At 41.2% G+C, this 14,370-nt stretch overlaps 1 protein-coding gene across 1 annotated transcript in view; it reads right to left on the bottom strand.

Moving 5' to 3' along the window:
• Positions 1-14,370, bottom strand: part of LOC5577507 (zinc finger protein 37) — a 45,790-nt gene that overhangs the window by 12,604 nt on the left and 18,816 nt on the right. The window contains exons 3-4 of the mRNA XM_021855706.1: positions 1,169-2,249; positions 985-1,107 (exon numbers count right to left, since the gene is read on the bottom strand). Coding sequence (XP_021711398.1) covers positions 985-1,107; positions 1,169-2,249 — 1,204 coding nt within the window. The remainder of the gene's footprint in view (positions 1-984; positions 1,108-1,168; positions 2,250-14,370) is intronic.

Genomic DNA, 14,370 nt, shown 5'->3' with positions numbered 1-14,370 from the left:
ATTGCTTCTTACATAAGCAAAATTTTACTTGTGTAGGATCTTGCAAAACATTGTTCTTTTTCTTCATAGAGTGCACTTTAAATAAAAATTAATTTTATTTACACGAATTTATATGATTCTTCTCCATATTGTTCATATAACATGTTCATAGAATCAGAACGAATGTTGTTTTATAAAACTAATTAAGCATAGCAGTACCTAGGAGTTACATCATTCGTTCGTGTTGACTTGAACAATCAAGCATTCGTAGCTTTCAGTTCCTTTTCAAATAAATTAAATTTGATGTTTCATACAGAAAACTAATGAGTATAAAGAGCATGTTACACTGAAAAGTATTATATAGGGAGCCGGATCCAATTCTTGGCACTTTTGATTCACTTCGACAGTGGTTTTTTTTTTTTTTTTTGAAAGCTACAGAGCTCGTATTTGGCCACAATATACGTCGTTCTGGGGGTGAAAATCATGAACCGTTAGAGGTGTGCCAAAGTATTGCGAAGGTGATATGTTTCACAGACGGATATTAGGCAGCATCCATTTATTACGTAACGCGAAAATTGAAATTTTTTGACTCCCTCCCATCCGTAACGCTTTCGGTGTGAAAAATTTTGAAATTTTGTATGAGCCTACTCCCGCCTCCCCCTAGAGCGTTACGTAATTTGTGGACGGCGCCTTATTGACGTAGGACTACGTCTTTGTTTTATGATGCACCTTTTACATTGGCACCATCAAACCCTGTGATCGTGGCCAGAGTGAAACTTCTCCGAACATACTGTACAACTAAAATCAACCGTTTGGGAACTATTGAAAAAGCGCACGAAATCAACAACATGAAACGCAGTGTAATTAACTCTGTCAAAGCACCCGGGCCGCTAAAAGTACCAAAGCACTCTAAGCTATCAGTACAACATGGCAAATATTTGGCTTTCGTTTCTTCATTTGACATGTTCTAACAATTTTGTCACTTATCAGAGTAATAGAACTCACCTTTAGATGTAGAATCAGATTGCACGACGTGGCAAACTTCTTCGAACAGAGATTACACTGATAACTGCGTTCTTGACTGTGCTTCTTCAAATGCACATCGTAAGATTCCAGACTTTGTAGAACCTAAAATGATTTATAATACTAACGTTAAAAAGCCACCTCAGAAGAGTAAACATCAACTCACCTTCTTACAAATAACGCACTCCAGCCCTCTATTTTCGTCATGTAGCCGCTCGTGATTTCTCCGCTTGTTCGGATGATTGAAGACCATATCGCACTTGCTGCATTTCAGCTTCGTCGTGTGATATTTCATGTGCGACTTGAGAGCCTGCTGCGAGCCGCACGTTTTGCCGCAAATTTCACATTCAACCTGACATGGTGCCCCAAGACCTAGATGGAACACCTGGGTGTGGTAATACTTTCCAGCTGAATTGCTGTATCGGCGATCGCAATAGTCACACTTGACCGGTTGGGCATGCATCTTCATGTGACTATTCAAACCTCTCACTCGGTTAATGACGACCGTCTCCATCACGCATTCTTTGCACGTGAATGGAATTCTGTCAACGTGGGTCGAAAAGTGTTCGAGTAAAGCCTTTTTACATCCCAAGGACTCGCTATTGCAAATGTAACACTTGTAATCATGCATCGTTGGTACCGGACCTGTAATAATCGGGTATTTTCTTGGCGCACCCGGTCTTCGTTTTGGTTTATTGGGGTCCTTTGCCAACTTCGTTCCTTTCTTACGACCTCTTTTCTTCTTTACTATAACCTCGTCCTCTGACCCATCGATTTCATGGTTTTTATTACGCTTAATTGCATCGCCAATCTCGAACGTCTTATCCTTCTCCTCGTCGTCACCATCTTCCGATAAATCATCATCGCTCTCCTCCTTTATAATTTTCTTCCGCCTTGTGTAAGCTCTCTTCGCTTTCGGCTTGCTGGCAGACACGTTCCTAGTTCGGCGAGTTCTTTTCTTCGATGCATCAAATTCGCTGTCGTTATCGGATTGCTGTGGGCTTGATGCAACTGGATCGCCGAAATCGCTTTCGTACTTTTTATCGTCAGCCTCTTCCATGTCGTCGAATTCTTGCGAAAATGATTTTTCTATTGGGTTTTCCTCTTTCTTACAACCATCAACCATCACTGGCTTTTCTTCATCCTTTACAACGTTGTCTAACGAAGCAGCTCCAACGGATATTGAAAGGATTTTCAGCGGCAGGTCATCCTCATCGCTATCCATTAGTTCTTCTTTGACATCAATGCTAGAATTTAAATGTGTTCTATTAGATTCTAAAGCTAACTTTGGGTTTTCCATAAATGACGAAGCATTTTACAGGAGTTAAGACGATGTTTATCTCTAGTCACAAGGGAGAGGCAGAGTCTTTGAATGGGGAGTTACGCGAAGACTGAAACCCAGTCTACCTATTGAACCGGTAAATCGTCTACCTACCGAGCAAAATAAACAAACACGTTTTGAGGTGAGAGGGGTATTGTTATCGTGAAAAAAAATATTGCTACGATTTAAGTTGCGGTTTAATACGATGATGTAACAAAATGTTTGAAGCACTTCAGGATCTATTATTTGTGAATGAACCCTCTCACGTGCAACCGCAGGCTCCTCAAAACGCTCCAGTTGTTCAAAAATCTCTTCAAAACCCTCTGGTTAAATCAAAAAGTGGCGCCAAACCAAAAAGGTTTCACCTCCAGGCTTTAAACTCTCGGCTGGAGTTTCCTTCACTTTCAGGAGCATCTAAAACCCCAGATGCTCCAATTTCTCGCCCAGTAAAACAACAAACTCGTCATTAGGAACGCCGACACGAGCAAGTCGATGTTTCCGGAAAAATGACTCTTTCTGGGTTAGTGGATATCATATTCGAAACTTTGGAAGTATCACCCGCTACAAGAAACATAATCAATATGGCACTTACTTTGGTGAAACCTTTCCTAAAGCAACTGGTTTCAAAATGGCCGATTCTTGTTTCGATCATATCTTTCGATGGATAATTCAACCAACTAGGTCGGGGGGCTGCAAAACGGTCGACTCAACTAGGAAGAAGAGTTCAACACAGTTCTGGTCCTCACAACTTCCTACTTCACGCTTCCACGGGTCAAATGATGACGAAGACCGCCAACTAAGGGTTGCTTACTTAGCTGGTAGTGCAGCCTGGGCACTGTTGTCCTTCTGACATCAACTAGATTGAGGAGGTACGTCTCGAGCGTCTGTTCACCAGGAGGTGCGGCTAAAACATTGTCTGTTCTGGTATCCAGCGGCTGAACAAGAAATGCTGAATCGCGCACAGCTAAATCCAAGGTGGTAGCCCCATCAGCGCGATCGTCCTAGTGTTAGTTGGGACGTTAAACAGAGCTCGCACGATGGCGCTCCGGCGAGACAGAACATGGAACATGGAACTGCAAGTCACTTGGTTCCACAGATTGCGACAGGATAGTCTAGGACGAACTACATCCCCGTAACTTCGATATCGCAGCGCTGCAGGAACTTTGTTGGACTGGACAGAAGGTGTGGAAAAGCGGGCATCGAGCGGCTACCTTTTACCAAAGTTGTGGCACCACAAATGAGCTAGGAACTGGCTCCATAGTGTTGGCACAGACAAACAGACGTAATACTCAGAACAAATCTTGATCAAAATCATAGTCACGAGGACATGTACGCCCAATGCTAAAATCGGTGTGTTTGGCTGACAGGCCAACAGATGGCGGTAGTGTGTGAACGTCAAACACGAACGAAAACGATGCGAGCGCTGCGGGTGGCGGATTCGCCACCTACCATATTTTTAAATCGATCGTTAAAAAGCTGATCGATGGACAATGATGAGAGTGTGACGTCTGTTTGTCTGTGGTGTTGGGCAAGATGCGACAACGTGTTATCGGGTGGCAGCCGATCAACGCAAGGATTGCAAGATGTGGATAAAAGGCCGTTTCTTCAACTACAGCATCATCAACGTACACTGCCCACACGAAGAAAGACCCGACAACGAAAAGGAGACGTTTTACGCGCAGCTGGAGCAACTTTGCAGCCTCTCGTGGTATGGTAGTCCGAAGCACCTTCTTCCCCCGCAAAGATATCCATAAGACCACCTGGAGATCACCCGATAACCTAACCGAGAACCAAATCGACCACTTTCTAATCGACGGAAAATTCTTCTCTGACATTACCAATGTTCGCACATACCGCAGTGCGATTATAGATTCGGATCACTACCTAGTTGCTGTATGTATGCGCTCAAAACTTTCGACGGTGACCAACTCGCGTCGAAGCCAAACGCCGCGGTTTAACACGAACGAGGCACGGTATAAACAGGCACGGAACAGACAAAACTCGATCTCCCGAAGAAAAAAGCGCGATCAAGAAGAACGAGATCGCGAAGCAATGGAAGAGCTGTTCCGCGCTAAAGACACACGGAAGTTCTACGAAAAGCTTAACCGTTCGCGCAAAGGCTTTATGCCACAAGCCGACATGTGCAGAGACTGTGACGGAAATCTTCTTACGAACGAACGTGAGGTGGTCGAAAGGTGGCAGCAGCACTACGACGAGCACCTTAATTTTGATGTGGCCAGTAGCGGAGGTGGCACGGAAATAACTTTGGGAGCACGCGCGGACGACGAAAGACTTCCGCTTTCAGATCTCCAAGAGGTAGAAACGGAGATTAGGGGTCATGCACAAATTACGTCACGCTCCAGAGGGGAGGGGTCGAGCCAAGCGTGACAAGCCTTACAACATTTTCGGAGGACTCATAAAAAGTGTGACAAAGAGGGGGAGGGAGGTGGTTGAAAAAATTGAAATTTAGCGTGACATAATTTGTGTGCCATCCCACACTGGGGCAGAATCGAAAATATACGAAAACAACCTGTAGTTCTTCGGAATGAAGAGATAGACGTTTGATGTCTTCTACGAAAATGATCCTTCCAATAAGGCCGATGTTTTGACATAAAGTCATATTTTTTAGTATCATTCGCATAAATGACTCAAATACCATTTCGGCCAAATGGCAGTTTAGGTGTATGGTTTCTTCGGCAAAGTTGATCGTTATTTTATGCTGAAAATAATTGCTGAAGACGTCATATTTGCAACGCCTACTATTTTTTGAAATATTGACACTTTAAAAAAAATGTACTTAAAACCGAAATAGTTGAGTTTTGCTTGTAATTTTTCAATTAAAATAGGGAGTCGATGCCGGTTATGGACCCTTTGCGTATTATGGACCCCCTACAGAAAAACATAAAATTAACACTCAAAACAACTTTATTCCTATAAAAATTCACCGGGGGAACTTCGATTACATTGTTAGTCAGCAGTTTTAGGCAAAATATTTGGTTTGAGACGCATAAATGCGGATATTTGAACAGTTTTGTAAATTAAACCACACAAGAGGGTCCATAATACGCATTTCCAGGTGGGTCCATAATAGGCTCGTCGGCAGCGAGCCGGATTGCATGGGAATCAAATGGAGGGTCCATAATACGCAACGTCAAATTTGTAAACAATCCTATTATGGACCCCGGGAGGGTCCATAATAGGCATTCGGACAACAGTTTTTCAAATGCATGATTCGCTGGAAAAATCGAATGATTTTGTATGTTTCATAGACGTACTATGAAGTAAAGACATTGAATTTGTTGTTAGATTCCACAAAACGTATATGCGTCTGAGATATCATTGCGGAAAAGCGTCTAGAATGAATTTCAGCTACTAAGGGGTCCATTACTAGCATTGAAACCCTACCATATATTGCCTATGACTATGTGATTAACTAACATAAAGCAGGTCTGGTGAAAATTTGATCGTAAAAATTCAATTTTGTTTGATTTTTTTAGTAAAATTTCCAAAAAACAGGAATATTGCGTATAGGCCCTTCTTGCGATCGGGCAAGTTCGGGCAGGTGTTTTCATCGCCATCCACTTACGAAAGGTCAGAACATTCATGTCTAATTTTTTCAAGGATATGATACTTAATATATTTTTTCTATACGATCTGAAAGTATGCTAAGCCTATAAAAAAGTTCAAAATTATTTTACATGATAATGTAACAGTTTTTTGCGGTTTACTTATAGCTAAATGTACTTTTTTTTAAATTCTTTAATTTGCAGGCTCAAACGCCATTATAGGCTTAACAGAGCCGAGTTTCATAATATAGGGTTTCCTAATTTAGTAGGCCCTTCTTATTAACGTTTTTTACAGAAATTGTTTTTTCCTCTAATAAAGTAAAAGAATTAGTTGTATCAGTCTGACTGCAGATCTGGGAACACTTAACCTGACAAACTTTCTTCGTCTCGTTTTGCTTTCGAGTTGACAGCCGTCGTTTTGTTGATGCCCCGGTGATATCGTGCGTGTCTATTGTGTCCGTACCTGATGTCGATGTGTTGTCGGGAGAATGCGAATCGTTGTGTGTTCTAGATTCTTCTTTGGCAAGAGAACGTCTGCCTCTTGCTATGATCTCCCCAAATGCATCTGGGGAGGAAGGTGCTGATTGCTGATCCAATGGTGGGAAGTCTTTAGATGATTGGATTTGCGGTGTCGTAGTTGATGATTCGGTTGTTATGGTGTTTGTCTCCCTGCACCTCTGGTTCGGATATACCAGAGAATATGATTATACTAGAGAAACGCGGAGAGGATTTTGACTTTGTTTATAAACAATATTTGCAATGACTATCAATAATTGAGGTCATTCAAACAATATTTTAGTGTACGTGTCATCCTGTCAATCGCCATAAGAAACCAAGCTTATCAATGACGTCACTTTCGTATCGCTTTTCACTAATACACATCCATCGTCTCTTTTGCGTAACGTCTCTTTGAGTCTCATTGAATTTGCTCGATTGGGACCACGTTTGACGGTTCAATTGGAACCTTTGGTTTCAGAATCCGCGCTTCTCTATATAAACAAATTCTCTGGAATATACTTCTTTGTCTCAGTATTTGCAAGTGAGTTTTTGTCCTGAGTACACTGAACGAAATCTCCCGCCATGAAATGAATGATTTGTAATTCACATGTCTACAAATCCTCATATATCTCATTTTAAATGATTATTCAAGAATATGAGCATTGACCGACTATCAAATTAAAATAATCCAATATGTGGATGGCTTTCAGTATACATTCGTATGATTAAAAGTAGATTATTGAATTATGCCTATACGAATGAATAACATGCAGCTTCTGACGTATTTTCTTTTCTTCGATGTCCCAAACCAAAAATCATTCAATTGTAGTCCAAAAACTCATATGAGTAGTTAATGATGCTAAACTTGAAATCATCCTAGTCAATGTTGTTATAAACATGGCGGCAGCAGCATGGAGCGGAGTTTCTTCGTGGATTTTACAGGTAATTTCGCATTTTATGATGGAATTATGCAGAGGAATTGTCAACTGTAGTTTCATTCATTATTATCAAGAGGACCAAACACCATTCAACGCACGAGTCATCGTCTATGCGCGCATTAGAGGCGATATTTAGACATCAAGTTCGCTTCAATCAGCTATGTTACGCGCAGCTTGGGCATTTGTTTAAATGTTAGTTGTTGTGATTGTTTTTATATTTTAATTACCTTGTGAATAAATGGTGAGCAATGCGAAACCACCAACAATGCGTTATTATTTGTTTTCAATTTTATTTATTTAAAATTACGAAAAAACATGTAATGAGGGATGTTTACATTGGTGAATGATAATCATTCAATTTCGTACGTTTTATTGAAGGCTGAAAATCGTTTCAAAAGTGGATGATTTTCATTCGGTGTTATTTGTAAACAGATGATTTCGAGGATGATGAAAATCATCTTGTTTGTGTCGGAAAATAGGTATGGGGCTCGGATGACGCAAAAAACATTCAAATCATGGCGGGAGATTTCGTTCAGTGTAAGTGCATAGTGTCCTTTGCCCATCTATCACAATATATGACGGGATGGGTTGCTTGAGTTTTATTTTCAGGGTGCGTACTCCATTATACACCCCCGGGAAATAGTGCTTCCACCGCTCCCTAGTTACGTTGTAGACATCTCTGTATTGTAGCATGTAAGAGCGAACAGTGGTGTTGGGCATAGAAGTAGGCAGATCGTGCACTCTAACAGTCACCGCTTCCGTATCTATATGCACAGGTATCAAAAATTTCGCTCCATCACAGAAGAAGTAATGCTTGCAGTCGTGTTCCTTATCATATTGGCAGGCCACTTCGTAGCTCACCATTTCGATATACCATGACCCCACAGTTATGGATCAAATAGTGTGGAGTCCAACCTATAAAATTCAATAAAACAATATGGAAAACGTAAAATGGTAATTTAAAAGCACGAATCGAATCGTTCCAAAATGGAAATTTGGTTACTAAACTATTTTGAGTATAATATTTACATAGGATTGCATAAAAATTAAAAATTATATCGGTTTCTGAAAACCATATTATGGATCAACGTTCGTATTATGGATCAAATTGTGACATATTACGGATCAGTGCGCAAAGCCAAGAGATTTTCAACTCAATGCATATGTATTGCATGTTTTGACGAAAGTTAACAATGCGTCATATATTACTGCAAAAAATAGCAGTGTTTGAGCTGGAAACAAGGTTAAAATGCCTTTTGTTTGTGATGCTGCATTGTAATAACTGAGACATGAACTATTTTCGCTCCACACCAAGTTTTTCACCCATTTTTGTCGGCTAAAAAATTAAATTTACAAACCTTGATGTTTTATTAGTTTAATCCTTAGTGCTTTTGTCTGAAAATGTCGAATCCAATGCTGAAATGGCAGAAATCTAGATTCTTTGAAAGTGATCCATAACCGTGGTAAACAATCATTTCCTGATCCATATTATGGATCACTAGTTAGAAGTGCTAATATTCGATGTTTAGAATCAACAATCGAGAAAAATGTTTTCCAAAGATGAATTTATACTCAATCGAAATGAATGAGTATGTTTTATGCAACAACATTTGAATGTTATCACCTGTGCACAGCTGTGGGAGCTTATGAATGCTGACGGCATTTCTTACAGAAAACGAACATATAATGATAGCTGTGTGGTACCAACTAAACATTTGTCAAATACACCGCTATTTAGCGGTTGAACGTTGTGCTTAACACTACAAATGGTAGAAGACAAATAGTATAACATGGGAAAAATATGTTTTACGTCAACTTTTATGTTTTGAGCAAGTTGTCCAATGTTGAACGCCAAAGTGATCCGTCACTGTGGGTGATCCGTAACTGTGTGGGCATGGTACACGCAACGATCGATGTTATGAAATTGAATGTGGTTGGCATCTGATAGTTTCAATTTTATTTCATCCATAATAAACTGATGCATTTTAGCAGTATCAGGTTTTGATGGCAGCACCCCAAAATCAACAACAACTGTGTTTTTCCGAACACCCATTTTCACAAGAAGCGATATTTAGAAGCGAGTAAAGAAGCGCGTCCGGAAGATAAGAGCACAAGCTGTCAACTGAGCTAAATGTACATGAGAAAAATCTACACGTCAAGGTCGTGTGTTTTACTTATAGATTTGCGCAATGAGGAAAACCACATGATTTGAGTGTGGTAGCCATATGGATTTCATCATTGATTTCACGGTATAATAACATGTGTATCAACATTAGGTTGTCATGTGAAACAAACATGAATTTCCAAATATTAAATCATGAAAACCAACTGATTTGCTGATTGAATTCGAAATGTAGTAGCTTTAGATAGTCATGTGTGATAGAACATAAATGTCAAGGGACTGAAAGAAGAAATTTGCTTAGCTTAGCTTAGCTTAGACTGACTACACATATCAATGGTTGCTATTCCGTGATTGACCGAAGTCAGTGAAAATGCACAAAGAATCAACTAGAAGTTCGGCTGGGATTGGCCATAATCTTCTTCAGTGTGCCGGCCACGTCCTTGCAGTCAGGTGGGATTGGGGGAAGGAATGTTAGTGTGTTACCTTTGCTATTTGGAGACCGTGTTTGCCTCTGCATCTCCACAAAGGTTACTGGGAGGGATGTTTGTTAATGGGGAGGATCGTTGGGTCACAGGATTCACTTTGATAAGCGATTTGTGAGATATAAACATGCTTATATGTCAATATAATATTTTCATTTAATATGAGCAATATCTATGTAGTGAAAATATATGCGACACTTGAGGTGACGAACCTTTCAAAGTATGTTGAATAAAGTGAACCTTTCGCAAGTCTACACTTGTAGTGTCGAACCATTCAATTTTTTTTTTAATTACAAAAATAAAAGTAAAAGGAAAAAGGAGTATTGAAAAAAAAAATTAGACATAAATAATTTATGAATCAGAGTTTATGTCGACACTCACAGTGACGAACCTTTCAAAGTTTGTTGAAAAATCATATTTACGTCTCACCGTTGTAACAATTAAGGGTGCAGTCATACATATTTTATATATTATAAATAGTAGCATGAAACGAGCTCACCAATTGATCCGTCATCCTTGGGCAACAACAATCCACTTACAGCTTCACTCGTTTGCTCAGCTATATAAAAGCAATCAGAGAAAATAGGCGCGCGACCCGAGAGGGAAAACAACTGATGCACTGCCCAGGAGCAAGCGTCAACGTCGAAAGATCAAAATGAACTAATCGAACGCGGCACTTTTTCACTTTTCTCGACCGACGAGCGACATGTTTGATCCTTCCCTTATCGACGGCCCCCGCAGGAGCAAGCGTCAAGGTCGAAAGATTAAACACAACTCTACCCAGCAAGACGCTCCAAAACAGGGGAAAAAAATCTCCGGCAACGAAAACACGCGCAAAACTGTCAGCAAAATCAATCGGACGACGCAAAACCGAAATGTCCTGCTTGGGCTTCACAAAGCACTCCATGGGACTGAAAGAAGAAATTTGGTAGAAAAACTTTTGCTCCCCAAAATATGGATCCGAGGCTCCTCTGCTTGTCGCAAGCTCTCTTGATTTTTTTTTTCAAACCCGTGAGCCAGCAACAAGCGGGGCGCCGCAAATCCATAATTTGGGAAGCCAGGGATAAGCATATTCCATTTTTTTCGAAACTGAAAGCCAGGAAAATCTGTTAGTGGAATCCGATTTTTCTACTAGGTATCAGGTATCAGAAGGCCGGCTCCAAAGGCACGTTCCCCACCAGTTGGGAGATTTGTGCCATCGCCATATGTGAGCCTATTTCATCATCTACCCGATGGGAGAGGAAAGGGAAGGGAAAGATGGGAGGAAATAGGAGTGGGGTCCCTTGAAGAGGGAAGATCGCATAAGCGAAATGAGAGCATGTAGCTCCATACCACAATGGGTTCGAACAGCGCCCTAAAAAGGGCACTGCAAAACGCATGAGCGTAAAGAGAGCCTATAGCTCATTACCACAGCGGGTTAAGAATAACAGGATGTCCTGAAGATTCAGGCTTCTGTATTCAGTTTCACTTAATAAGTGTTTACCAAGTAATTGGAATCGCATTTGCGCAAAAACTGGACAGTTACATATCAGGTGATACGAAGTTCCATAATCGGAGTCACAACTATCACACACAAATGAGTCAGCACGCTGAATATTTGCCATGTGATAGTTGAGTCGGCAGTGGCCTGTCAACGCTCTGACCAAGAGACTGCAATTCTGCTTTGACAGATTTGTTAAATACTTCGCCACCTTTGGAGATGGCTCAGTAATATACAATTTTGTTTGACGACACGACTCCAAACTATTCCAATATTGCTTGTGCTGAGTTGCCGCCCAAGAGTTTATCTGAAGCTTCACCCAGCACTTCGAAATTGGAATAGCCGGCTCAGGGCCAATGAAGTCATGCGATGCTCCATCGCGAGCTAGCTCATCAGCCAATTCATTTCCAGCGATGGAAGAATGGCCAGGTACCCATACAAGGTTTACAGAGTTGACTGAATTCAGTTCCTCAATTTGAGTTCGACATGCGATAACAAGCTTCGACCTTGAGTTGGCCGAAGCGAGAGCTTTTATAGCAGCCTGACTATCTGAACAGAAGTATATGACTTTACCCATTACGCGCTGTTGAAGTGCTGATTGCACTCCACACATAAGAGCAAATATTTCCGCCTGAAAAACGGTGCAGTTTCTCCCAAGTGAGTAAAACTGATTCAGCCTTAGCTCACGAGAATATACTCCTGCACCAGCTCTACCTTCAAGAAGGGAGCCATCAGTGTAACATACTATATTGTTTGATATACTTCTTTCCAAATAGCCAGACGTCCACTCTTCCCGTGAAGGGAATTGTGTGGTAAATGTCCTGTAAGGAAAGTGACAAGCAATTGTGAGATCACTTGGAGCAAGGACAATTTTGTCCCAATTCACCAAAAGTGGAAACAACGAAGTGTGTGTAGATCTACGATTCACTGGATTTTTCTCCAGTAGATCCAGTACCCATAAACGGTAAGAGCAAGAAAGTGCTTCTTGTTTAAGATATATGTGTAGTGGCGCAACGTCGAAAAGGGCCTCGAGCGCTGCCGTGGGAGTTGTAGAGAACGCACCAGACATCGCCATCAAGCACATCCTTTGGAGATGGCCCAATTTTGATTGGATTGTTCTCACTTCGCCCTTTTGCCACCACACAAGACATCCATATGCCAATATTGGTCGAACAACTGTTGTGTAAATCCATTTGATATATTTGGGTTTGAGGCCCCAAGTTTTACCAAAGGTTCGCCTGCATTGACCGAAGGCCATACAAGCTTTTTTGACTCTGAAATCAATGTGAGGTGTCCATGAAAGTTTGGAATCTAGAATGACTCCGACATACTTTACTTGATCAGTCACATTAATCTCAGTGCCAAAAAGACGTAAAGGTCGAATTCCATCGCGGTTTCGTCTTTCCGAAAAAAGAACAATAGATGTTTTATTCGGGTTAACCGAAAGGCCATATTGGCGACACCAACTCTCGACTACCTGAAGAGCACTTTGCATCAGGTCGAATAGGGTGCTTATGCACATACCAACTATCAGAGCTAGATAGTCGTCGGCAAATCCATAAGTTGGAAAACCGCAATTATTGAGTTGCCTCAATAGCGTATCTGCTACGAGATTCCACAAAAGTGGTGACAAGACTCCCCCTTGGGGGCATCCGCAAACACTCAATTTTCGAATCGCTGCTTGACGCAATGTCGAGAAGAGATGTCGGTTTTTGAGCATTTCATGAATCCAATTGGTAATCATTGTAGGTAGCCCATGGTTTCGTGCGGCTTCCAATATGGCATCGAAAGACACGTTATCAAAGGCACCCTCAATATCCAAGAAAACACCCAAGCACGATTGCTTCTGAGCGAATGCTTTCTCGATATCGTATACAACTTTGTGTAAAAGAGTCACAGTGGACTTTCCAGATTGGTAAGCATGTTGATTCACATGAAGAGGCATGTTTGCCAAATAAACATCACGGATGTGATGATCGATAATGCGTTCCAGACATTTCAGAAGAAAAGAGGTCAGACTGATTGGTCTAAAACTCTTCGCTTCCTCATACGACGCACGTCCTCCTTTTGGGATAAACTTTACAGTAATATCACGCCAGGATTTGGGAATGTACCCGGTAGCAAAACTGCTTACAAGTAGCTTTTTCAAAACATGTTTGATAGACTCAAATCCCTTTTGGAGCAGAACAGGATAAATCCCATCCGCTCCTGGAGATTTGAAAGGAGCAAAACTGTTAAGTGCCCATTGAATCGATTCAGTAGTTACGATACTGCGAGCCGAGGCCAGAGACTCGTAACTACATGAAAAGACATTTGGTTCATCCGTAGATGCTATGTCCACACATCCGGGGAAGTGTGTATTGAATAAACATTCTAAAACTTCTTCATCGGAAGAAGTAAAGTCACCATTAGGTAAGCGAATTTCGTTCACTTGGAAATCCTTAGATTTTGCAAGAATTTTGTTCAACCGACTGACTTCACTCAAACTGGAAACATTTGTACAAAGGTTTTTCCAGCCGGATCGTTCAGCAGAACGAAGAGCCTTCTTGTAAGCCTTGCGAGCTGACTTGAACGACTCTGATCCAGCTGAACGGCGTCTGTTCCAACTCCTTCTACATTGTTTCCTGAGTCTAGTCAGATCGGAATTCCACCATGGGGTCCCTCTTGTAGTCTTTACAGACCGCAGAGGACATGCTTCTTCAAAAGCTTCCATAATGTAGGATGTTGTAGTATCAACGGCATCATCCAGATCACTTGGATTTTCAATGGACGGAGAATATCCATGAAATTTGGTCGCAACCAATTCAATGTAGAGTTCCCAGTTTGTTGACCGGGGATTCCTAAAACGCAAAGTCTGCGCAGTTACATTTGAATGTTCAAAGAAGATGTAGCGATGATCAGATAATGATTCCTCATCGGATACATGCCAATTCGTCAACTCGTGACTGATTCTATTCGAGC

The sequence above is a fragment of the Aedes aegypti genome, chromosome 1, assembly GCF_002204515.2.
Source record: "Aedes aegypti strain LVP_AGWG chromosome 1, AaegL5.0 Primary Assembly, whole genome shotgun sequence".
Taxonomy (NCBI): Eukaryota; Metazoa; Arthropoda; class Insecta; order Diptera; family Culicidae; genus Aedes; species Aedes aegypti.
Note: the sequence above shows the minus strand (reverse complement) of the source record. Positions and strands in the feature narration are given on the sequence as shown.